This window comes from Hetaerina americana, unplaced genomic scaffold (assembly GCF_022747635.1).
Source record: "Hetaerina americana unplaced genomic scaffold, ioHetAmer1.1.p SCAF_1, whole genome shotgun sequence".
Taxonomy (NCBI): Eukaryota; Metazoa; Arthropoda; class Insecta; order Odonata; family Calopterygidae; genus Hetaerina; species Hetaerina americana.
In genome coordinates, this window is record NW_027286069.1 from 15,495,706 (window position 1) to 15,522,437 (window position 26,732).

The following is a 26,732-nucleotide window of genomic DNA, read 5'->3' on the forward strand; positions in this document are numbered from 1 at the left end:
CGGAAAAATCGTGGAAGTTTTTAACACAATCTCCTTGACCGGAATGGAATCCAGTCAGACGATCTTTAAGATTGGAGGTCAACTACCACTAACTGCTTATTTGTTCGTCCTCTCAGAAAATTGAAATCTAATGCAAAAATGCCAGCGATATTATATCTGGTGTTTTCACAGGGAAATGCCTAGAATTATTCCCCTAGGCCGTTAATAATACAGGTATGTATTATTGCAATGTATTTCTCCCTGCTCTGAACTTGCTGGTCAAGTGTGGTTGCAGAGTGTGAGTTGATGAAGGTAACTCCGTTCGCAATTCTTTACGTAAGTAAACATACAGGGTCCATAATGGTAGCTTTTGTGATGAAGGTTAGACATTAGGAACGTCTTTTTAAGGCAAGAATTTTATGATTTCTTGACCAATACAGCGTCATTTCCGATTGAATGAAATATTTGTGTTAGTTTCAGTTTCGGAAAAAAATTACGAATCCGGACTGTCAGGAATAAGCTGTGATCATATGTGCAAGGACACCGTTTTGAGGCAACGCATATAGTTAGGCAGATGTTTTTATGTTATAGAAATAGCAGCAATTGATTGAGTTCGTGTTAAATAGGTTAATTATGTTTAGGATGCCCGCTACTTGAATATACTTACTCGTAGTTGATGAAATTGTTTTTACGTCCAAAGGAGGAGAAGGAACGCCGGAGAAAGCTCTATTCTGACCTGAAAAAACCTAAAAATCTTTTGTGTTGGATAAAATAGATTTGACTTGCTTTATTCATCTAGCTGGGGAAAAACTGTAAGGAAATAATCGAACTCGATAGTAAAAATTCGTGCCAATTCAGGATCATTTTCTGGAATATATTTTTGAGTATACATTTTGTGGATCAGTATTTAAAAACAATTCTTTTAAAATTGAGTAATGAAACAAGTCCAACTAATTTGAAGTGTTTTCCTTAATTTTTGGTCCCCAAAGTAATAAAAGTTCAGGATAAAGGTAAAACACATTCAGGAAGTTTATTGTAAACGGGTACGACAATCAAAACTTTTAATTAGCCGTAACGTGTAACGAATGCTCTCATCTGATCCCTGCTGCACTGCAACTTGTCTCTCTTGCCATGGTACCTTACCTCCCCAAGTGCGTCAAGTAATTTATGGATGGCCTTTCAACTCAATGTCACCCTAAGGATATTGGAGCGCCTATGCAAATGACCATTTAGGTAAGAGTTTTTTCATAGATAAAAGAATGTGTCCCGGTCTTTGCGTAGAAACTTGATTCGTATAATTTGTACTGACGTATATGACAGCTTTATCAATTCTGTGTAATGAAGTGGGATGGGTTTTTATACACCGTGTTTCCACAACCTTAGAAAAATACTCGGAAATGTTGTAATAAGTAGAATATTTTTATTATTAGCAATAGTCTACCGGCTCGGGGTAGGTTTTCGTGGGACCCTGACACTACAAACTACTCTACTGCTAAACCTCTAACAAACATGTCACAAACAATCCTAAAATCCCATACTACATGTACTAATAACTCGTTAGTTCTGCATATTTTCCTCCTCCCTTAGTTTCATCCAAAATACCTTTTCTTTTCCACCCTCTACCTCACGTTACTATCATTCTCCTCTTTATTACCGCTTTCAACGCCCCATCACCTCTCAGTATCTCCTGCATCCACTTGTCCTACCTTTGCGAATTTATCCCAATGAAGATCTCTCTTTTCCCAACATGCCATCCGCCATCCCACCGGCCTCGTTGGCAGCGGATTAAAATGTTTGCCTTCTAACCCGTCGCGGATTCGATTCCCGTTTTGGTGGATTTTTCTACATCTAGGGTATGAAGGTTTGTAATTGTCTTCCATATATGTGTAATTTTTAGGGGTTATGTGGAAGAAGGGGCTATATATTCACAAGCTCGCCCCCAATAAAGACGTTAAATAAATATCTAAATGCCTTGGATTTCATCTTTGGTTTTCCTTTCCGTCCATTGAGGAGTTCCGACCGCTTGTGCAATGAACAAGAAATGATCAAATCATCATTAGTAATTGACTTAAAAGGTATCTTCAAAGTTATTGTTTCGCGTCACATTACACAGTTTTATCTAGATGTTTACATACGCCAGTGTGTTGGAAAATAATTGGAAAGTCATTCGGTGATCCCCTTATTGTGCTTTGTGCTTTAAGTGTGCCTTAAGTTGATATTCATTGCCTTAAACATTCCTTTCTCTGTTTGACGTCCCTTCAATATGTGGACGTGGTGGGCTCCGTCAATTGCACCTCGGCAATATATGACAATTTGGAATGGTATTGATTGCGAAAAGTAATAGATAATTGCTAAAACCTCGACTTTGGCCAAAGGTTTTCTGGTATTTCTTTTCTATTATCTCTTAACAATTTGAACAGATTGTTAACCATAGTGTCTTTATTTTCATTTTGTAAACCACCACGTGCTTGTGACACACTATTGGGTCCCTTATGCTGAAAAAAATCTCCGCTTTGCATGGCAAACATTTTGCAGCTATGCGACGCTTCGCTGAATCACGTAGCTAAAACGTTCATTACCGAGAGGGCATTTGATTCGTGGCCATAGTACGTGTAAAAACCATTCACAATGAGAGACGTAATAGTTTCAACTAACGATTTTATGATTGGCAGTAGTAGTGGCGCTTATTCATTCCAGAAGATTTCCTAACCCTCATTTATGTGTTACGGAATTGGACAAACGGTAAATTAATACAATTAATAAAATACTCAATTAATGATAGGGCGCTCATAAGCTCAACACTCTCGAGGGACAAGGTCTGAGAGCAATTTTTTTGTGCTTGACAATTCGGCAGGGTGGGGACTGGGTAATTATCTTCACTATCTTCCCCCCCAATACTATCATGCCCCATTCTTAGCCAAAAGAATTAGTGGTCGCTTCTTATGGAGAGTCGAAAAATGATCAAAATTCTAACCGTTAGGTTTTCGCTACAATAACTATAATTATTTAAGCGGCGTTCTCGATGAGAGTGAAATTTTCAAGATGGCGAAATCTCACGGGTCAAGGTTTCCGCGCCCGTGTAACAACCTTCTCCTAAAAATCGCCCTTTCCCTACTCTCGATTCACACGTGTTTCCTAAATTCGAGACGTAACGAGGGGAATAAAAACACGATATCAGCACTTTTCCCCAAGATTGATAGCAAGTAAGCCATGTGACGCACGAGGTTTGGGGGATTGTTCATATATGCGCTCATCTAGGCCACCGACTAACCTCATCACCTTGACCTCGCCTGACGACACGAAATGACTGCCAGAAGCTGTGTCCCCGACATGCTACTTGAGTTGAAGGTTAGATCTTCGCGAATTGATTGTAACAGTTATGAAATTCTTTTGGATAGATGGCATGTTTTTTGTCTCAGCGTGATGTGATGCATGCAAATAATTTGTTTGGATTTAAGGTTCAAGTGATTTACGAGTAGTCTCGGCAAACGACACACCGAGGGAAAATATAAGAACAGTAATAATTTACGAAAGTAAGTGAATCGAATTGATGCAATGTTCAGCACACTCAATTCCCATTCCATTGTCTCGTGTTGCTTTACCGTTTAGACCTTGTTTTCCTTGAAGGCTGCACTTGAACGAGACGTGAAGAGTTCTTCAAGAGCAGAATTTTCGTCCATCGGACGGAACGTGCAGTTTTTTGCAAGGTTTTCCCCAACTAGATTCATTATTTCGATTCAATATTATTATATCAGAAACGAATTCTCGTGGCTAATTCTTTTGGAATTAAATTCTTCAATATTCAATTCTTTATTATTTAATTTCTCAGGATGAACATTAATTTTAACCAGAGTTATTCATTGCAGATAATTATTGGCTCTCCGATATGTGCCAAATTCATTTTGATGTCTTCAACATACTCATTTTTGCCGCTTAATATAGCCCATCCACAATCAATGATATTGCCAATGCTAAATATCGAATACACATATGTATATGATATATTAAAAACTACACATGTAGCTAGCTTTCGCCTCCACCGTTGGGTATTCCGTGTATCTGTAATGTTGCACCTATTTCTCCTTGTGATATTCCCGTTTATAAGAGCTGTACTGTACAGCTATTTGGTACGAGGCTCGTTGCAAGGATTTTAGGTTGGGCAAATATCTGTGGGTACTTTCATGGTCAGTCAAGGATTCCTTGCTCTACCCAATGTTGCCCATAAATTGGCCAGCCAGCAGAATATCTTGGTCCCACTACCTCCAAATGACTATCCCCGTATCCACTCGGTAAGGCATATCCTTTACAATGGCGAGATAAGCGATAGTTCAGGAATTTTTAAAACCCATGGAAACTGAGGCACATATCATGGCATTTTATTTCCCATTTTTCATAGTCACTGTGGATTTAATCGTATTTGGCCCTTAATCCACACAAATACGCATTATCTGTCCCCTGCGTCATATTCTATTTGTAATTATATCTTCCATTAAGTTACACCTTAAAAAATTATTTCTTGTCGCAACAGATAATTATTCCACTTACGAAAATTCTATTTATAAATGGATTACGTATTTGGGAGTTGGAGTGCCAGTTGAACCAAAATTTGACCCAACACGTGATATGACGCGACTAAATTTCTCACCGAAGGCGTGACCCGTGCGCTGTCCCATGTCCATGGATGGAAGCGAAAATTGTGTCCAAGCTAATGTCTTTATTCTTAATGAACTAATCAATTTCCCTTGCCTTGCTTGATTGAACAGTATAATTACGACTTAATTGAGACCTCCATTCCGATATTAATTTATCAGCAAAGAGGCCCTCTCTTGATCGATCAAACATCCAGACTTAAATATATGGAAGTGTTGGGAAATTCCCCATCCCCGGTAGAAATCATTTCAAAGACTCATGCTGCTAGTTACTCGTACGTATCAACCTCATATCTCGGTCTAGTGGACTTGCTACCGATGGATCACCTCCGCAATGCTTTAATCGGGTGAACTCAAAATTATCCCGCATATCTATAAGTGGGAATAATGATTGACTATTTGCTTATGCCTCATCATTTAATCACCGCGAAAGGCTTGGAAACTTAATTATGCGTAGGCCGTTTAACAAACAGACACTGCGTAGAATTTAAAAGAAAAAATCTGTTCGAGAGAACATGAATTATCTGACTAGATGATATATGCTTGCATGAGTTTTCGGTAAGGTAATCCTTACGATACATTATGTTCTGTGATCTCGCAGTACTAAGAACAAGATAATCTGTGATTATCTTGGCCTAGTACTTAGTAAATTGATAATCTAGTTTGTGAATAGCAAGAAATGGTTGGATGCCTTATTCCCTTAATTTATATCATCTCACTGTGTCGTTTAATTCCTTGATGAGCCATTTGCCGCGTAAATTTTGCGAAAAAGTTGGTGTTATAATGCGTATTGAAAACCTTCGATCCTATGGCGTAATATTTGTGGTAATAACGCCGCTTTATTACTTTTCTCTGCTCCAGCTCCACAGTCATTAGTTTTATGCCTCATCGTAAACTCACGGTATTGAGAGGGGTCATTCTGCCGGAGAAAGTGCGTCATTTTGCACTGTTTGAGCGCCAACTTCGGTCAACAGTGGCAGTCTCGCGACCGCAAGAGCTCGTATGACCTCCGGTGGTGTCGCAACAGTGGCACCCGTCTCCTGAGAACGACTGTCCGTGTTGCGAGAACAAAGGAGAAGTCTAAGATCGTTTGCTTAGGGATCGTCGCCCGGAAGGCGGTCGGTTTGACCAAGAGGGCGAGTATGGGGTGTTCCAGACCTTTCCCCGACAATGGTTGCGAGTGAGAGTAACGCTTTTCGGCGATTACAGCGAGGAGATTACATAAATTTAGTCAACCGAAAATGTCGAGGGCGTTGCGGGTCGCATTTCGAGGGTCTCTTAGGCAACTGCGACCTCGTTTCGTTTCTCACCTGCCAGTCAGAACCTTAAAAAGCATTCAAAGTTCTTTTGTATTCTTTTTCGTCGGATGGCTTCTCCATTTTGCACCCTTCTGTCTCAACTATCCGGAGTGCATTTTATCATGCACACCACAACCGAGATGTGAAGTAACGCAAGTCCGGCATGAGTCAATGACTAAAGAAAATATTAAAAATGCGGGTCACTGCATGGTGTTGGAAATCCATTTGAAAATTCAACTAATTGGAAGTCACCACTGTTTGCTGAAAATAAATCACGTATTTTTTTGAGAATTCATAAGTTTTGTTTTTCCGGTCCTGACGCAATTCAATTTTTAAAACTTTCAGTCAAGTCATCCAAATATGAAAATTGCTTCATTCGACCATTTCGCTAAGGATTGATCGGCAAATGTCTAGAAAGTCTGTGGAACAAAAAAAATCTAGTGTTCCAATTGTTCCGGTAATTTTAATCGAAGGAGTGACGGGAAGAATTGATGTTTCAAATTGATTCGAGGTTACATAACTCCAACATTCATATTTACGGTGATCAGTTGATTCTGCGAGCTTGAAGGTCAATGGTTGAAGGGACGGCGCAGGAATGGACCGGTGTGGAAGCCGCCCATTAATTGAATTTTCCCACATGCCATTTACCGCAACTTGTCTGGAAGAACGTGTAATACAGTATATTGTAATTATTTCTCAGGATATTACGATATGATATTCATTGTAGGGAAAAATGTAATGAAAAAATCATCATATCATTTTCAAGATCGATTAAGGCCTGCCCTCTCTGTTCACCTTGCTTGGCACTCAGTTTGAAAGCAAATGCGTAATGTGTTATATAAGTGCAATTAACTTTAAGCGTTTACAAGACCAGTAAAATGAATACAGCTCACATCATGTATTATTCTTCAGGCCCCTTACACGTGCTCATGAAATTTTTCAAAATTATTTTCTGCAATATAAACCATATGCAACATATGCTTGCCCGATATGTGTCCCAATCGAAGATGAAATGAACATGACATGTGTTTTTATTATTGAATTAGCGAATATCATCTGTCTTCTTCACTCTGTTTCGCCTGAGACATTTAAGCGTGTATTTAGCGCATCCTACAATGCGGTGGTCTAGTCGCCTGAAGAAATTTTATCTCTGTCAATTACAATGAAAATACATTGGCTTTAAGAATACTGAAACGATTGATGCACTTCACTGTTCAGATTACCGATAATGATGAACAAATTGCAATGCGATTGAAATTGATCGAAAGAACATCCGGCGAAGGAAAATGCAAATAAATAGCTAACTGCAGCACATTATGTTATACATGTACTTTATTCTGTCGCGTGCCAATAATTATTCTCAATTAAAAAAAACTCTTTTTGCTCTTCTTGTGTCGAGTGTCTTAGTTTTACGACTATTTATCTAATGTCAGGAATAATCATCTCTATTTAAGATCAACTGCACTTTCAGTATGGGTCGCTGTAGTCCAGTGTGTAGAGCGTTCGACTGCTGACCGGAGGGCGCCGGGTTCGATTCCCGGGCAAGGCACTCTGGGCACCTGCAGCTCCACCGTGTGGTGTGACAATATGTGATTTTTCGGGTGCCACATCTCCCTGGGAAACCATAACCGACACAGGGAAAGGAACTGGCACCCCTACTCTGATGTGTGAATTTCACACGCCGTTGGGCTTAGTACTGGGTGAACTCTACCATTACCAAACCGATCTTCGGGTTGATTACTGTGTTTATGATTTTTTTTACACCTTCAGTGGTACTTTGCTACCCCAGTATAATCGAGTAAGGAGTAAATGACAGAATCATAACGGTTATGCTTTGTTTAATGCTGGCAGCCGCTTTTCTGGCATTCCTAATAATATGTTATTTGCTCCTATTTGAGACCTTGCCAGAAAATAGATCACGGGTTTTGTGGTAATGCAAGGAAAATTAGGGCTATGTCCTGCGAAGCGCAAAATGATTTAAAGAAGATTTCAGAACAAGGCTTATCATCTAATAGATTGATTATCTTATTAGAGCCGTATTTCAATAGGAAATAAATGAATGTAAAGTTACTGTCGGCGTAACCGTAGCATTCCTGTAAGTACATTCGGTACGATCAGAAGGAGCGACAAATTAGAATGATATTGACAATTAAGTGAAAGAAATTAGTTTTATTCGGCACACTGACATGGTGTGAACATAATCCTGAGGTTCCAGCCTCTGAATACGATTGTGATGTAGCCATAGGCACAAAATAACCGTAATCATGGTTCGGAATTTCGCATACTTGACCCTTTCGGAAATAATTTAAGATTTTCTACGGAATCCCACAGAGAAATGGATTTGTCTATTTATTCCCTCGGCGGGAACAGTAAATAATATCTCCATGGGTTTTCTTACAAATTTTGAGAAGATTTCAAGTTTGTGAGTAACTCTATGATTTATCTAAAAAAGTTAAGTACTCAAAAGTTATTCACTTAATTATCGTTAGTCTTTTCCTTTCTTTTGCGAGAGTTGAAGTTTCTTCTACCTAACTTCTTCGAACAGTCCAGGCTCATTTTTATTGCTTATAACCCCCTTTAGGGACTTAAACCCACTATTTCCTGAGATTGTGAGCTAGTCTCTATTGCGCTCGAATTTTACTCCGGCTGCAAAGAGGCCCGCGCCGGAAAAGAGATTCAGCCCCCCGGATTGGGAAGCCCTGTTGTCCTGGAACAACATAAGGCTCGAAAGCAGCTTCTTCATCGTCCCAAGTCGAAGATGTGTGAAATGAAATTTTAAAAAATACGGCGAGAGCCGTCTTGTAAATATTGCGTGAACTGCCCGAGGAGGGAGGAGAACGAGAGGCTATGTGCTGCGAAGCGCGAATAAAGGAAGAGCCGGTCTCACTGATGGGATCGGGGGGAGGGGATAAAAAATCTGCCATCGCACCGTCCGCAACGAAAGCGAATATTATGGTTTGTCGGTCGATTAACCCGTGTCGGGGGGTCTCCGGCGTGGGAGGACCGGTGCACCTCGATCGTTTTCACTTTCGGGCGCGAGGCCTGATTTCTTTCGCAGAGAATGGGATGCCCCGGCGGCGTGTGCGCGGGGACCCGGTCCGCTGACTCAACGCGCGTGGGCAGGCGAAGGGGAGGTGAGAGCCGTGCGATATTTTATGCTCCCACCGAGCGAGAGATATGAAATTTAGCGTTGCGATGCGAACGGAGAGCGTAGCCGGCGGGCGGGTAGTAGGGAGTGAAATTGGTTGTCCGAAATTTTCCGAATGTTTCATAGCCAGGAAAATGAGAGAGATTTTCTGAAAAGACAAAGTGAATCAAACGGCTTATGAATACGCGTGAGCTATAGTAAAGAACGCTTCATTGATTTCGCCATGTTATGGATTACAGTAGAATTGCCAAACAAACATATTAGTTAAGAGTAAATGGTTTGAGAGGATGGCATTAAAGCGATGGAGTTGTCGGTGGACGAATGAGGTCGAAGAGGCACTCAAGATGAAGAATTCGTAGAATCAGAAGAGCATATATGAAACAGCTCATGAGTCTGAATGAGGTGAAAGATGTATGCAACGGAAGGACAACATGGAAGAAATTAGAAAAAGTGGAGTCTGTTCCCTGAATTGAGACTACATTTTAATCCGTCTATTCCGAGAAGAAACGGCTTTAAGGGTTTTTATATTAATTCATGATTCATATAAACGTCTAGGGTGAGGTGCAAATCCACATGCAGTAAAAATTACGCGATTCGATGGATAGGTATTTGACATCCAGTAGTGAATTATACTGAGCTTGCAATGCGATGGACTTTGCTTCGTTGTGGGTGTCACGATCTGCACTTTTATGCTCCTTGTACCTTGTAGCACTTATTAACACTCGAGCAAAATTCTTTGAATTTCTTTTAACTTCAAGGCCGTTATTGATACTCTGTCTGTGTATTTGCGCATTTTAATATATAGAATAAAGTGTGATTAAATCTCGAACGACAGAACCCACGAGTTAAAAATCATGAATATCACACTGCATGGGATCGTGACAATTATTGCAGGCAGTATTATCTTGTGTATTGATGCTGTCAGCGAGAGCGAGTGAGAATCATCTCGTAAATTTGTTTACTTCATTTGCTTTTGCACGCATAATCTTTTAGTGGCTCCAAAAAAAAGGTAAACAATGCCTCGCAAATTCTCGCAGCAAACGTTCTACACTGTTTCCTCCGTAACTGCACCCTCTATCTCTGTGAATTCTGCTTGCGAATACCAATATCATTAATTAGAGAAATTTCACGGGCAATTAATAGAAAATAAAATGACCCCTAATGTTCATGCGTTTGCACATTAAAGGTCTAGAACGAGTTAACTTTTAGGTGCTAATTTTTGGTACTTTCGGTGCTCTAAGAACTTTTTTTCATGATAAGGGAGTGTACGAGTTTATGTTCATTCCCAAGAGTGCGAATAGTATGCACAGGTGATTCGAGTACCAAACGGAGGGAACTTCAGAAAGTTCCGTACCCCGCCCCTCAAATGGAGCATTAAACTGGCGGTCTTTTGGTGCCCTAAGTTACAAGTAGGCTAATAGCTACGCGATATTATATTTCTCGCAACCCTTCTGGAAAATCTCCTTTCTTCTTTCTACAACATCTCACGCCAACCAATACTTATTTTAACGATGCTCGGGATGAATAGAAGCAGAAGTTACGAAGACATTAAGAAAATATAAGCTAAAGAAAGAGGAAACTCGCGCAATACTTAGAAGTAAATATTCCTCCGGAACCGTCCGAAACCTACCTTTAAATAGTTAGATCAATCCCATTGATGCTAATAACCACAGCTGTTGGTGTCATCCCATTGTAACTGCTCAAAGGAATATGATATTGGTGGGGTGCGCCGAGAGTGAGTTTGAACTTTACGTAAAACTTGGTTCCCTCGGAGCAGGTCAGTTGAAATGCGGGGTTTCCCTCCACCCTCATCGGATTCCAATCTTTCTTTAAATCTCCAATTAGTTCTCTAATTGCGTATGTCATTGTGATTTATTTTATCTCTTCACATTAGTGTGTCGTACCCTCATAACTGGAATGATATTTCCTAAACATATGTGCCAGATAATCAGCGATATCATCATAAATATTCAACTAAACCGTTTCAAAAGATTTAACATAATATAGGGGAGCATATGCCGCAGAATGTCTTTTCTCAATGTGCATTTAATATACGTTTTAAGCCAAAAGTCTTGCAGCGATGTCATATTCTAATGCATACACAAAGCATAATTTCCATGGCCCTTGGCGTCACATATTTCTCATTTCATTATTCTTTTATTTTATTCTTTCCCCATTTAGCGGCATATATCTACGAGTAGCTACGTATTTATCGCTGTAATTTCCATTGCTTATGAAAAAATATATGTTGCTAATCTTAACTCCGTTGGTAATCATTGATATCCTTCCAAAAGATGAAGGATAAACATCAATTATTATTATTAAATGGAGGTAAAGGGACACATCTTTTTCACCCGAGTTCTATTAATACTCATTGATAATGTCTCATTTATTACTGCTAAAAAGTCCAAAGCATTCGTCTTCCTTTTTAATTTGCGCACTTTATGTTCCCAAAGTGAATGATTTTGTTGAATAATTACTCATCACCTATCATCAGTCGTTTGTTATTATCGTTCGATGCAGCTCTACATTCAGTTGCGTAATGCTAGTCTACTTCTGTATTTCTCCTCCCTTTTGCCTGAGCATGTTTTTTCCATTTGTGTCATTTTATATCTTCCCATTCATTTTCCCCACGACAGCCGTCTCCATGAGGCCAAAGTGCCTCAGAATGTATCAGGTAAAGCTATACCTTCCTCTGCCCACGTTTTTATTTCAATTGTGTTCCTGTCCTGATCATCGTAGTACCACTATAATTTTTCTATCTGTTTATTTTATTTACGTAATAGCTCTATATTTTCAATAACTCTGCTATCGTATTTATTAATATTGTCATCCAGGCCTCACTACGAGAGAGAAGTGTGCTCCAGGCATAAGTTTCTATTATGTTTTCCTTTTCTGGTTGTGTTTATAATAGGATTTTCCATTCAAGTGTTTTATCTGTGGTCCAAAGTGAGCCTCTCTTCGATTTATATATCCAAACTCACTAAAGGTGTCCATTGGCCAATATAAGCGAATCGGATTCCTCACGTGTGCTCATTCAGTGAGCAAAGGTGGAAATTTGAATTTGATTCAATCCAATTTTTTTTGTGGGTCCTCCGCATTCATTTTGCTTTCCTTTCAAATGGAAATGCTTCCCTATTGTTTTCGTTCTCTTTATCGCACTAGAGAGTTACTAAACCAATAAGCCTTTCGGCATCGCGCTCAAGGAAAAAGAAACAGTGACCTCTTTGTTAGCTCTTTAAATAGGACCGTCCAAGAGGCGGCGTCGGGCCTTGCGTATTCTCTCTCTCACTTTTTCCATGCATGTATTATCCCGCCCTTTTTTTCAATCAATTCCATTTCATCTCCCGAACATTTGTGACCTCAAATGCTAGTTCTTCATCAAGCACTTGGCTTCATTAACCAATGGATTTGTCTCGCACTTTGCTCGTTCGTGACTGTCATGTCATGATGTCATGCGCCGTTAGTATTTGTACTAAAGTGTTAGCTCAAATGACTGAATCAAGTTCTCGCGTTCTCAGAGACAAAATTTTCCTTTGCATTATAAAATGCTTTTTTTCCTGGAAATTGGTTCGTTCTGTGAAAAATGATTACTACCCATGTGAGTGTAAATCGGTCGTTTTAATTAAAGTCAAGTACAACGAGAAAGTGAAAAGAAGACACTTAATCCAACAATCGAAAATATCGACTTTTATGTAGTCAGGTAGGCGGAAGTTTTGTTTCGGCAAATAAAAATATTAGTTTTGTTTCGGCATATAAAAATATTCATAATCATCTCTTGTTTTCATTTTCTCTTGCTTTGTTTATCGCATCAATGGAAATCATTTCCTGCCGTTCTTTCACTGGCCTTTTGAGTGGACTTTGCCATCGCACTGTAAATAAAACCACGTACGTGATCCCTTTCGTCTTGTTTCCTTGAGTGCGTGCCCTAAACTCCGTCCATACTCATCAGCCTTATAAGCTTCGTCCATACTCATCATGATCTGATTCACGATAGATATTCAATATTCTCATCATGTCTAGTACTTTTCTTTCGGCGGGTGCTTTTTTTTAGAGTTCAGGAGAAAGAGGGAGTTCCGTTGCAGGGGTTTATCTCCTAAATTCGTCTTAATTTATTCGGTTGCGCAACCTGGGGTGGATGGCTGTCAAAAAATCGCGACTCCTCACCGCTACACATAACGCGCGTTGAAATAGTAAGTGATGGAGTGACCTGCCTCTCCCGGCTGAGACCCATTGTTCTCCTCTGAGTGCAACTTTCGAAGGACGAGGAATATCGGTCAGAACAGTAAAAATCCTTTTGTGATGGCGTAATTGGAAAGCTGATCATTAGAAAAAGATTCTCAGAACTAAATGACGTCTTTGAGAGGTTAAGTAATAAGTAGTACTTGGTAGCGGATATATTTAGGGCGGAAAATACCTTCGGTCTCTTATTTTTATTTCTCTCCGTCGGTTCCTGAAAAAAAATGAATAAAAACGAAGGGATGGAGAATTTACTTGGAAAAACTTCGCAGTGGCAAATGGTCAAACAAGACTGTACTGAAGGGTGAAGAAGGCAAATTGAAATATGTATGTAAATCAGAATTTGATGCTGCAGAAAAGAAGTTACCGTAGTCACGACCCAGGAAACAAACTAAAATCCCTCAGACTTAGTGAAACCTGCTGCAAATAGGGCTGCCATTTCTTAAAATTAATCTCCGGCAGGCTTGTAATTTGAAAAATTCGTATGGATCGAAGGATATTAGTTATATACGGATATCAGTTTACAATCCTTACGATTTTCCCTCAAATATATATCGTGTACTCGCACATATTTTTTCACACTCTACACAAATATTTCCCTGATATAACATTGATTTTACTTCTCATTATTATTTGTAAATATATTTTATTATACATATTTTCTGATAATTACTGTAAAAATTTCTTATCTCTTTAAGTACTAATCGTTAACGTATTTATGGATGTAAATGACAAGGGAATCTCAACAAAGACGTTTCATTATTATTTTAAGTAAGAAGAACTGTAATATGTATTAGAAATATTATATTAATTTTCCGCCGATCATTTTCGGCAAACCGTGTAGTTATCAAGGTGAAAGAATGAAAATGTAGCTCAGGAAAGTTTTATACTTTGTTATGAGAAAGATAGGTAAAAACTGGTCCCTTGGTGGTAACTTGATAATGACTTAATGCGCCAGGTAAACTCCGCTTATTAAGAAATATAGTAAAACTTATGTAAGAGTATCATGTATCCTTGTATCACGTAGTAAAACCTAGGCTATCTCCCCCCTGTCATGTGAAGACTTTAAAGTTTTCTTGAAATGTTATACTTATGAGAGAATAATTATTAGCCGAGTTCATGAAATTTTATCGAGATATGTTTATAGAATTTAGTGTTACACGTGGTGAAACTATTTTAAGGATAGTATTTATATTTTAAGACAAAATACTGCGTTTTGATAGATGCAGGATATATTTTGACGTCATTAACGGCTTCATGAAACATCTTATTAGTAATCATTAGGTCATTTTTTCCGACCTATTTGTTGAATCAACACTCATCTAATGGAAATTGCCAATTTCACAGTATCAACATTTTAGGCGTCATTACTTGTTGGAACTGCGTCATGTGGAAGTGGAAAGAAAGGAAATATTTAACACCACTTAGGCATTGACGAAACGATTTTGACGCATCAAATCATCATTATCTGCATATAAAATCTCCTTTCGCTAAGCCTATATTATTCTTGTACGTTGATCATGACGTGTTTTATCTAAACCGGTCGGCCAAGCATCGAAAAGAGAGGCGACAAGTTACCTAATTTTAGAGAGATTTCTGTCCTTGATGCAAAGTAGGAGTACATAGTATGTGGGGATTTTAATCAGTCCTTGAGTTGCTGATGAAAAGGAAAATACTCTCGCTAGAAATTTGCCGACTCATTACTTCATATCTCCGATTTTAGCCCCCCAATGCCTAGTCGACTGAGATGTAATAAACTTCGTTTGTGTAAGTCCTTGTTGACCTGTATCCTTTTTACAGTTTAGACCTGGCCTCTACTCTTGTACCTTCAGAAGCTCATTACTCTTGTGACTAATCAGAAATTTTAAGTCCTTCTGCTGCACGTTTTTATTTTACAAATACCAATAGGGCGTGTAGTAAATTAAAGGTTTCTCGATCTATTGATGAATAAAGAAACGAAAGAAAGGTTTTTGGGATGATGTTCGTGAATTGGTAACTTATAAAGTTTCCTCTCCTCGGAAAGAGACTGAATTAGGGTTCATTGACTTCAAAATTATTTGAAATGTCAGGAGACTACTCGTTCCAAATTACCACCTTTGGCGCAGAAAATTCCAAAAACCCTTGTTTCTTCATCTACTGGGTTGGGTACTATTGGAAGTAGTTATCTGTAAGGGAGAACTGACCGATAGCTCTTCATGGATAAGTTGGTAATCTTTAGGAATATTAGATTTGAGGTAGCGAAAGAAAGTTCAGGCAAAACCAGTCATTGGCTCTTAGCTCATTCTTTTAACGAAATTTGACTCAGTGATCACAGTTAATCCTGTCGTAAATACGGAGCAATTACTACTTGTAGAGAAGCGCACCCAAGCAAGAATTCGAGCTGTTGTCCCCACACGACACACCCCAGTAGGAACATAATTATCATGAAAACTTTGTTGGTGCCAGGATTTGAATCAATGAGCCTTCGGTGTGAGAAGTCAGAATGTTAGCCGTCACAACAATCAGATTCCTTCGCGCAGATAAAAACTCCATCTTTACACCTTATCGGCACTTTTTTCTCAATTATGTCTGCATATTATTGGCAGGGTGACCACTCGGTCTGGAAAAACGGGTAAGTTCGGGAATCATTCCCTTTCTTCAAAAATTCCGAAAAAATTAATAAGGGGACCGATTTTTTGAGTCGGAAATTTGATATTCGAATTGGGGATTTCCGATGATTAATATTTTCTTTTTAGTTGTGTGATAATTTCATATTTCCCTCAGTTATCGTGGTTGGAAAAAACCGAATTATAAAAGGGGCCAACTCTGTATACACCGGCGGCACGTTAAGCAACGATTCACATAAAATATACGTAAATCTTTTCCAAACAGTCAGGAGAAAAATCAGGAAAAATGATGACATCTTTGTCGGGAAATTAGAAATTGAGACTAGAAAATGAGTGGCTACTCTGATTGAAATTTGTGAACGTTATGCACTATCTATCGAAAGGGGGGTTTATAAAATGAAAGTAATCGCGAGACGGGACGAGGAACCAATTGGAGACGGAGAGAGATGACCCTTGGACGGTTAGGTACTCAAGTTTTTGACGGCTAACGTCCTTGACGGTCCTCGCACGCGCCGTCCAATCTTTTGTCCGCGAACGGGGGACTATAATGTGCTGAATAAGAAAACTCTACATCAGATGAGGAGAGAAGAGAAGCAGTTGTTTCCTGGGGGAGTAGCAGGCCACGACAAGAGGCGCTCTGGTGTCCATTGTCCTTGCAATCGGAACGTATCCAGTCATCTTAAGTCAGCGTTTCTCTCCAGTCGATAACCTCGCAAAAAAGGTGCGACGAATAGCCTTTAGCACATGCCCTCGATTGGGAGTGCAGGAGTAGAAATAGGAGTGCAAAGTTTATTTTATTAGCACTTATCTTCTGCAATCACCACTTTACCCGCGACTTTCGGCGACGAAATAACACTGAATGACTTGGGCTCTTCTAGCCTTCGACCTGGTATGTACATTACAGAGATGCCTGGTTATTATCATCGATTGAAAATCCAATTCCCGGTTATTGCATTTCCTCTCATGCAAAAATACTTGTCGACTCATCCGAATCCATGCTCACGAAGACTTAAAAAGCAAACGTGTTCTTTGACCTCAATTATAAATCCCTGGAGGCAAGCTTGACCAGGGCGAAAGAGATGAGGATTATTTTAAGTTGTGGGAACCCAGTTTTTCAATGGTGGGAGGACAAGACCTCGTCCAAAATCTGACGTTTGTGATTTTTAGGTAAATGAATTCCACGTACTCTCGCGGGGCGATGTGGCCTGGACTCGATTGATGCTCTTGCACGTAGAAGTACGCTCACCGAAAACCCAATCGTGATGACGCACAACGGGTTTCCGATGCGATGCGTTTTGAGCGATTCATTTCCTTCGCTGTTCATGGTGAGATTCTTGAAACCTTTAGCTCAATAAAGTAAACTTGACTGCATGTTAGACGAATTTCGTGAATAATGTTATTTTTAATGGTAGTAAAACTGTTAATGTAGGTTTTGTATGGACACACTGACCACGAGAACAATGTGACTCTCTCTAACCGAGTGGCTTATAAAGAAGTCATTTTTCGTTTTAACTTCATCTGATGATGACGATGATGCTCAATCACTGAAACTCGAGTTTTGTGAAAAATCATTTTAGCTGTAGTGCATTGGAAAAGTTTACTAACATCATTGTATTTTAGTGAAAGTTGAGAGTGGAGCTCGCCAGGAAATTGCTCATGCTTCTTGTGTGATTTACGTACTTAGATAATGGAAAAATTCCTTTCTATCTAATGCCTGCGATTTCCTGGTAACCCTTGATAACTATAAAAATCACTTTTCTTAGATTTAACTGGAATTTCCGCTGGAATTACTCAAACTTATCCCAGAAGTCGAACGTTCAACCCATTGGGCTACTCCCCGCCGACTTATTCATCAGCCATCATGTACTTAATCGACTTAAAAGATGCGAAAACTTACTTCTTCACTGAAATTTCATGAACTGAAGAAAAATTGGCCGTTTTTTGTAATACCCAAATGACTGCTTTAATAAATTCTCGTTCGATCAAAGTTTTCATGGTGAGTTTAGAAGTTAGGGGTGTGCTCGAAACAACCCACGTCTTGGAATCGAAGACAAAGAGCAGTTAAACTCGCCCCCGTTGGTTATTGGCTTCAAATGCGAGACGAAAGGAGTCCACTCCTCGTTGGGCTTCGCTCCTTTGATTATACCTCTGAGCTCATTCATCCACCTTTTCAGATTGTGTTTCGTCAGTCGCGCGCATGAAGGGGAAAACGCCTAATCTCCGTTCTTTTTAAGATAACGTAACGGAGGCCTTTGCCTTTTTGAGGAGTGTTTAAGTATTTTTTTTAAGGATAACCTCGCAACTCGATGGAAAGTGAAGGTTCTCCGGTTGAGGGATCTTTGGAAATTAAATAACAGTCAATGTGTTTGGACATTAGCCGCTTTCCTACTCTTTTTTCCGCATGGAAAACTATCTCTGCATATCTGTCTGTTGTTGACTATTCGATTAAACAGTGTGCAAACCTTGGGAAAACAATGAGCATGCTGAAAGCATCAACATTTTATAATTTTGGTATTTTTTTAGCAGCGTAAATATTTATCATTATTATATTCTGAAACGTCATTGATTGTAACCAAGACGTTCTCTCGAGTTTACCTTCGCGTTGCTCCGTCTGCCGTGATGACAAATTCGCAGGTAATCCAGCTGATTGGCTCAGGCCAGAAGAAATTTACGCGGAGAGAATCCCGAGAAACCACCTTCATCACTATCATCAATCCGCGGAAGCCTGCACTCAATTATCAATTTTAACTTTTAATGCTCAGTTTTTATAACATCCTCCTTTAAACTTCATTACCAATGCTGCACCAAGCAATATGAATTCCAGACCTTTCTTTAAACTGCTTTCCCTTATCTAATAATTTAAATTTGCAAAATGGTTGAGAAATGCTAGTGTGTTTTCCCGAGCCTTTGATTCATTAAAAAGAATGAAAGATTCTGGTCTTCGGGCAAAACTTTTATTCACAAATGGAAATCAAACACGCGACCATCCCGCTCAACAGTAATATTCATATCCATCCAATCACCTGGAGATTATGTAAAATAGAATATTCCTTCTGTAAAGAAGAAAGGGAATTTGATTTTCTAATGTTAATATTCGCCAGGCGAACGCGCTTTCTCCATTAGTTAAGTGCTCCGTTAGGCTTAGATTGTGGCTAAGACATCTTCATCAAAGTTGCGCGATGGAATCAGTGAATGATATAATTCTTTCAAGAACATAAAAGTGCAGGTTGCAAGCTTTTTTATTTACATTCACCTGTTCTCTCTCTGCGTTATTACATTAGAGAGGAGAAAGTTTAGCGGCAGCTTGCTCGTTAGCGGCGGTATCGAATATCTGCTACGCATTCATAACAATCTGATCATGAAATGCAACATGCGTTAAAATCTCCTCCGCGATTAGACGATGATACGTATTTCAAATGACTAACCGCTTCGTTATCTTCCTCGCAGTGCTGGATGCCAGCGGTACTCCTGGATCGGGATTCCTGTGGGGAAACAATTATTGGATGGGCTCCTTGTCCATGTGCCGTTCCCTCGTCCCTCGCACCAAAGAAATAGCAACAGACGGCAACGGATCAGCTGTGATTCCGGATGGACCGCCTGGAGAGGTTGAGGTTTTCGTGGCGACTTTCCGGCATCGCGGGAGTCCCCAGGAGCACATCAGGGTTCCGAATGAGGTAAGGCTATCCTTCGCCATGCAAGGTAGTACCGTCCATGGAGCAGTCCGTTCCGAATTATCACCCTACGGTTGTCCGTAATGGGCGGACCATATTGTGTTCCAGTATCATTATGCTGATCTCTAATCGAAGTCAACCATCATTATTTATTATTTTGGTGTTAATAATCTCACCTTTTCATTTGTTCTTGATTTGTCATATTTTTTTCCAGTGATAAGTTATTTGCAGAATATTATTAACAATCAAGTAAGCGGTACACAACAGTCGACATTATTGAGCCCCGAAACTATCGAAGTTAAGACTTGTAATCTCATTTTTTTATACTAGAACTTTAAAAGACATGGTACCTCTTTTAATGTCTTTTAAGAACATTTGTAACTTTTTCATAATCCGTATCAAATAATAGGATTTCAAAATAAATAAATATATATGTATATATATATATATATATATATATATATATATATATATATATATATACATATATATATCAATGATTTCATTGAATATCGGAACGGAACCTTGAACTTTGGATTTTTGAACTTATACCCATTAAGAGGTCACATTTACTATTGATATTGCCTTTATATCAATCTACACGGTATAACTACACCCCTGGCATACCAGCAACAAATAATTCATATAAAACGCAATGCTTCACCCAGAAACAGTGTCACATTTCCACTGAAGTAATTCAATGTTTATAACGTTAAGGAAGTCTTATGCTCTAATAATAATTCTCACGTCTATATTGTTAATGATATGAAGTCGAAATGGCTATTTTAGGGAACCATAATGCAACCAAATTTACGCCCTAAATATGTAAATGTATCGGAATCATTATTTTTATGCTCATCTTTGAATTAATACGTTAAACGGCGGTAGGAGCTAATGGACATAATCACAGCTAAAATTCCGTGTGATTTGGCCGGTGTGCTTCAGATGGTGTTGGCGTTATTAGTCAATACGCTGCAGCCCGAGGTGAAATCCTTCGTCGCCCCTTAAATAATATCACATAGGAGTGGTCCTTTAAGAGTATAGGAAGTATATGGGCTAATCTGGGCAAGCTATTTCTTCGCAGAATTTGTTGGCTTCCATTCGTGCGTGGAGGTCGGTGTCCACCAGTCCTGTCAAGTCCAGGGAACATCAACGTTGAAATTTCAAATTGACTACATAAATTAAAGTTAATCACACATTTTAAAATTATATCACCCATCATTTATTTCGTCGAAATTAATCTCGAAAATATAAATTTTACTCTTGAGATCCTGGAAAAGCCAGAACATTTTGAAATCATAATGCATTGTCCTGTTTTAATTCTAGACAGATTTCATGCGTTAATTGTCAGGATAAGAACCAATGTTGAGCTTAAAATCATGAGTTCCCTTTTTATTACTTACTCTCCTTTATTTTACTCATACTTTCCGCCTTTAATCACTAAGTACGTTTACTTTCGATTGTATACACTTGATATCTGTTTACTATCTATCACTTCGATTTATGCTTCGCGTAACTTCACTGTTTGTACATATTTACCGTTCTTTTTGTAAAATACTTTTTTGCCTCTTCATCTTGCCTACTTCCCGATTTAAAAATGCGGAAAAAAATCTTCTCTTGTCCTCCTTTCCTCAATGTTGAGGGTCGTTTCGTAACGGAATCACGTAATAGAAAAGTGAGAATTAAGGCTATAAAAATATTGGGATAGAGGGATGATGATGAACCTAAGAAAAGTGGCATAACATCTCGAACAACCTAATATGAAAGGCATGGGGAGCTATGAGAAGGAACAGTCTCCAGGCTCTTCCCTTGACAATGATTCGCAGAATGCTACGCCTTGCATTGAAGCGAATGTTTGTGTCCCGTGAAGAAAGTTCGTCCATTGGCGCCCTACAGGACTCAGACGTGTGTGACGTAAGTCTGGGCGCTATTTTTTTCTAATCCTCATCCATGTTCCCATTCCATGAATGATAGGGACCGTGTGTAAAAAAAATATTAAACACGTAATTTTTAAGTAGGTTAGTATTCTCCAAGTCAGTTCCACAGTCTCATCGAATTTCCACGTGGGAGGATCCCGGAAAGGGAAAGCGCTTACGGGAATACAATCTGTACCTGGTTTTCAGAGAAACGATCCTCTTAGCAATCAGAAAGTGGAATTTAAATAATATTTTTTAACCATACAATGATATCGTGTTCTCTAGACTAAAGTAATTGTTTAATGCAACTCAAAAGCGCGTTCCATATATACGAGGTCCTCTTACATTTCTGGTACTCACCATGATATCTGTTTATCTTTTATTATGATGGTAACTTTTCCTGGATTCCTTCATATTAGATTTAATTTTTGCACTGTGCAAAAATCATTCGTCTGGTCGCAAATGATTTTTTCAACGAAATTCTCGCATGGGTGCTTACACCAGATGATGATTCCGCCAAAGTTACTGTTGCGACAATTCATGTAGTTTTTTTTGAAAGCACGCATAAGCACTTTTCCATGATTAGAAGTAAAAACCAACTTTTTCGGAAATGTGGAGCGCTACCTAATGTTTCATCTATAAAAAGTTATTCACAATTAGGTTCTCTTACCTTATTTTAACTACCAAAATAGCGAGTGTTTTACCTAGTAATCCATTCCTCATTAACACGTGTGTGAGGACTAATTATAATTTGATACACGGGCATGAATCGCCAAGCCATTTGGATATTGGTGATGACGACTTGTAAATTTATGAAGAATTGTCGCCTATCTATATACAGTCGAGACATTATCTAGTTCTTTTGCGACCTTTGGGATTTTAAAATTAAATGGGAGGATTATGCCACTGGAATGAAATGCATAATTTTGTTGAGGCGACGCAGTTTGGTTGGTCCAGGCATATGTATTTTGATCAGTGAATGCTATTCATACATTTCTCTACGATATTCATACTATTTTTCTGGCTTGCGTCGTGTTTTTCCATGTAATTGAAACAATAATCAAATTTTTATTTGAAAAACGAAGTAATCATCGCTGTAGGATTTCTTGGTGCGACTTCATTTAATTTTTCCGAAATGGTAGGCAAAATGAAATTCCTTGAAAAAAAATTTCATTCATTTTATACGGTAAAGCTGCATTATTTATTCAGTCAAATTTGAGTATCCGGGAATTATTAATGATGGTACTCATCAACAAACTTTCAATTTCCAACCTTACAGACATTGTCTTTCACGCCACGATGCATCGCCATGAAAACGAAGAGAATAGAGTATCGGTGACGCAGTGATATCCAATCGGGTTGAATTTTATAGCTCTTTGAGCAATAACAGTCTAACGTTGTTTGGTAAAAAGATATCCTCCTTAGCACATCGCTCTCCTTCTCAGACTCCATCCTGATAATTTTTAGGCTGATCACATTAAAAAATGATTTCCTACTTAAACATCAATGGGTCCTCTTATTTTCTTTGGCATGTTCTCACGCAAGGATTTGTATTTCCTACTTCATTTGCTGGACTCATAATAAAATACCTCTATGCAAACATAGCTAAGTGTCGTAGAATAGGAATGACTTTTTGTCCAATTAAAATAATTCAAAGCCCAAATATTTTGTTATAGTTTTTACAGAGTTCGGGACAAAATTGGTGGCGTATTTATAGGTTATCAAAACAGCTTATGCTTAAATACTTTTTTTAGCTTTGACGCATTTTGTTTCAATTTGTTCGCAAGTGTTTTAATTTAATTTTTTCTTTGTGTTGGGTTGCATTATATTAAATATACAGGTCCACATCACATAATAAACAATTGATAATTTTCTATGAAATAGATGAATAAAACGTTTGTATCACGTTGTCATTGTTTGCACAAAGCACCGATCAATAGGAAGTGTTAGAGGTCTTATTTACTTTCTCAAATAGAAAGGTAAAGTGAAAGTTCGCCGTTTTGTTGGAATTGGCATTCAGTTATTATCGTCCGAATATCATCATCTTGGATGTTCAGAGGTGAGCTGTAATTCATAATTTTCGCATACGTCCTCGGGTGAGGGTTCTGATGTACATAATTTCTTTCCTTTAAAGTTCTCTGAAATTTTACAATTTGCAGCACGTTGAGAGTGTACATTAAACTTGACTAAAAAACCAACAAATTGAGGTTATACCGCATTATTGAAAAGTCTCAGTTTGTCTCTATTAAATATCATTTTCTCTTGGTGTGAGACATTAGAGATATAACATGTTGTATGAGAGGTATCAGAGACATTTGTAAAGGAAATAGATAGCAGGCAATTAGGCACATCTATTCACTTGTTTCGTTGTTACAGTAATCTCTCTGGTACATCATGCAATGATTTTTTGAGACGTCTCGAGACATTTATGAGATATCTCGTGAGATATCGCTGGTTTCCTGGTTATTGGCGACACCTCTCTTAAACACCTCAGTAATATTTCAGATACGAATCTCTCTCGCAGACATACCAAGAGACATTTGAGATATCTTGGATATGCGACGTGCGTAATTCCGCGATTCGGACTGTTCTATGTGCGAATTTCGACGGTTGACAATTGTGCTCAGGATAAAAATCACGTTAATAGCAATAGCGATTGCAATGATGCATATAAAAAATACATCTTATGATACATCATTGGATCTTAAATTTACTTTAAGCCACTTTTCACCCGATGTCTGTCAACTGAAATGGACACCATTTCACATTCTCATTTTTCGATCACAAGATCATGAGGTGCAAAATTTGTCAATTTTAGTCGCCTCTTCATTCGAAACGTGTGAAGATAACAGTTCCGTAGGAAGTGATCTGTGACCAAAAGTTCTCGAGGTCCTTTTTGGGAACGAATTTTTATTGGCAAAAGTGCTATGTTAGCCTAGGAATTATACACCCTCAGCTACATTACAACAACGATGGAATGTTTGGTATATATCACAAATGATTTCCCGGCCCTTAAGCCCTCCCCTAATGTTACCATGGTAAATCTCCTCTGAAACATGATGTTTGCTTTGTGATTATCACAGTGACCGCAATAATTACTCGCCTCTCAGAGACAATGGATCGAGCCAGAAAGCTATCCGTTAATCGTTCTCATTCTATATTACGCCATACTCTTTTGGCTGCCGTTACTGGTACAAGTTCAAATAAAAACGTTTGGATCAGTTTACTTCCTCTCCGGCGGGTGACCGTGGTCATATTTCGCAGCATGCTCTCCCATCGTATGCAACTTTGGAAAATAAAGAATTTGCACGCCCTCGAATGAGGTCAGCCTTCATCTACTCCCTCAAGCCCACTCTGCAACGATCGCGGCGCTGCCGCTCAAGATATTCGCGACGCACGCGGAAAATAAAAGCCCTCCACTTGGCCGAGTCCACCGGAAGTGGAGGGTGGAGAGATTGCGACGCGGTTTCGTGCAAGAAAAGACGGAGTGGTGCTTAATTCGGACTTCCGGAGAAACTTGAACAGGACATTCCTTCGCTACGCTTTTAAAATTTTGCGCTACAACGTGCGGGTCCTGCAAAATATGCGCAACTGCGCGTTGGATTCTCCGTCCGTCAAACTCGGCCGCGGAGATCGTCTCGAGTTTTTGGTGGAATTTTCGTTGAATTCTAAGTCATTGAACTACGAAAATCATTCGTTGAAACAATCAAATGGGATGGCTGTTCGTTTAATTCGTGGATGCCCTCGTGTCGGCAAGTTTCTATCTTTCGACTTCAGGAAGGGTAGGCTAGCAAAGCCTTTCAGCTCGGAGGGTAAGAGAATTGGATGGACTTGAGCGGCGACTCGCATGCCGTGGACAAGCCTTTGATTACTGACGCCGTTTCTTCTATAAGGGTGAGAAGCGCGAGTGGTCCAGGGGCGAGTTGGCGGGCATAGAGTGAGACATTATTATCCAAGGCGCTACATTAGGGAGGCGGTGGATGAGTTGGCCCTTGAATAGGGGTACCATATAAAGATTGAGATTATGATGAATAAATATCTCTAATGCCCATAAATGAGGGTGGGGATTGTTTAGTGAATTTTTCTACCCGAGTACCAAAACGTCTTGGTCGGCGCTGTTTGCGATACACCGAACATCTAATGGGGCATCAAACTGTGAACTAAGTACCTTTCGCTAGCTTTGGGTATGCTATTACAATCATCGGAATTTTCCTCCTCCCTCGGGTGTGTCTATATAAATATATTCTAAAAATGACCACGGAAGTCTTTTCCTAAGACAGCTACTACTCCCTGAATACGATTCTTGGTTGGATGTGTGAAGCATACCAATGGCACATATCCCCGGCACTTTACAAATATTCGTGCCATGTGCATACAAGAGATAAGCGTGTATTGTACGAGATATACTCGAAAGAGTTATCCGTGTATTGTTGTAAGATGTATTGGATTTGCCCTTGATTGATTATTTAATATTCTGATTTTCTGCGCGTTGCAGGTATATTTCGAAGTGTAATTATTCGACCAGTAGTTCTCGACCGACTCTTCAAATGTAGACTGAACGATTAATATTATTTATTAAAAATTATTATAAAATCAATTGAAGTAATATTTATGTAGACACTGCATATCCCTTGGGCGTGGCAATAAGTAGATGGAGTTTTGGGACAACATGAGGACCCTCTTTCGATTCGCGGGGACGCCTCTAGGCACCCTCGGCTTCACCCAAGCTTCGTGAATTTTCAGGTACCAGTTCTCCCTTCTGGGAGACCATAGGCGGCACAGGGGAAGGAACTGGCCCACCAATACCTTGATGTGTGAATTTCACACGCCGTTGGGTTTATTATTGGGTGAGCTCTACCCTAACCTACCAAACCAACCTTCGGATATACCTTTAGACAATACAAGTATTTTCAGAAAATAAGTTACTGTATTTTAACATAGGAAAGGGCATTCCTCGATTTATTGACTTAAGACATTGCATATATCATCATGCGGTTAACAGCATAATACCATAATGGCGTCAATTACTACAAATTGTAGTTTACTGTGCTCACACCCCATCTAACTACAAAAAATATTTCTATTACGGGGCTCATCAACGACGTAAATCAAGCCATAAAGTGATAATGATTGTTGTTTCATAGAAGCCGCTGCTACCCCTGTTTTTATTTCACCTGATTAATTTTCCTATCTAATTCACTGTATAAAATGACGCTCACAGTGGAA

The 26,732-nt window shown here is 39.1% G+C and overlaps 1 protein-coding gene across 1 annotated transcript in view; it reads left to right on the forward strand.

Moving 5' to 3' along the window:
* Positions 1-26,732, forward strand: part of LOC139688827 (nose resistant to fluoxetine protein 6-like) — an 84,035-nt gene that overhangs the window by 32,663 nt on the left and 24,640 nt on the right. The window contains exon 3 of the mRNA XM_071586263.1: positions 19,367-19,593. Within this exon, the coding sequence (XP_071442364.1) occupies positions 19,367-19,593 (227 nt within the window). The remainder of the gene's footprint in view (positions 1-19,366; positions 19,594-26,732) is intronic.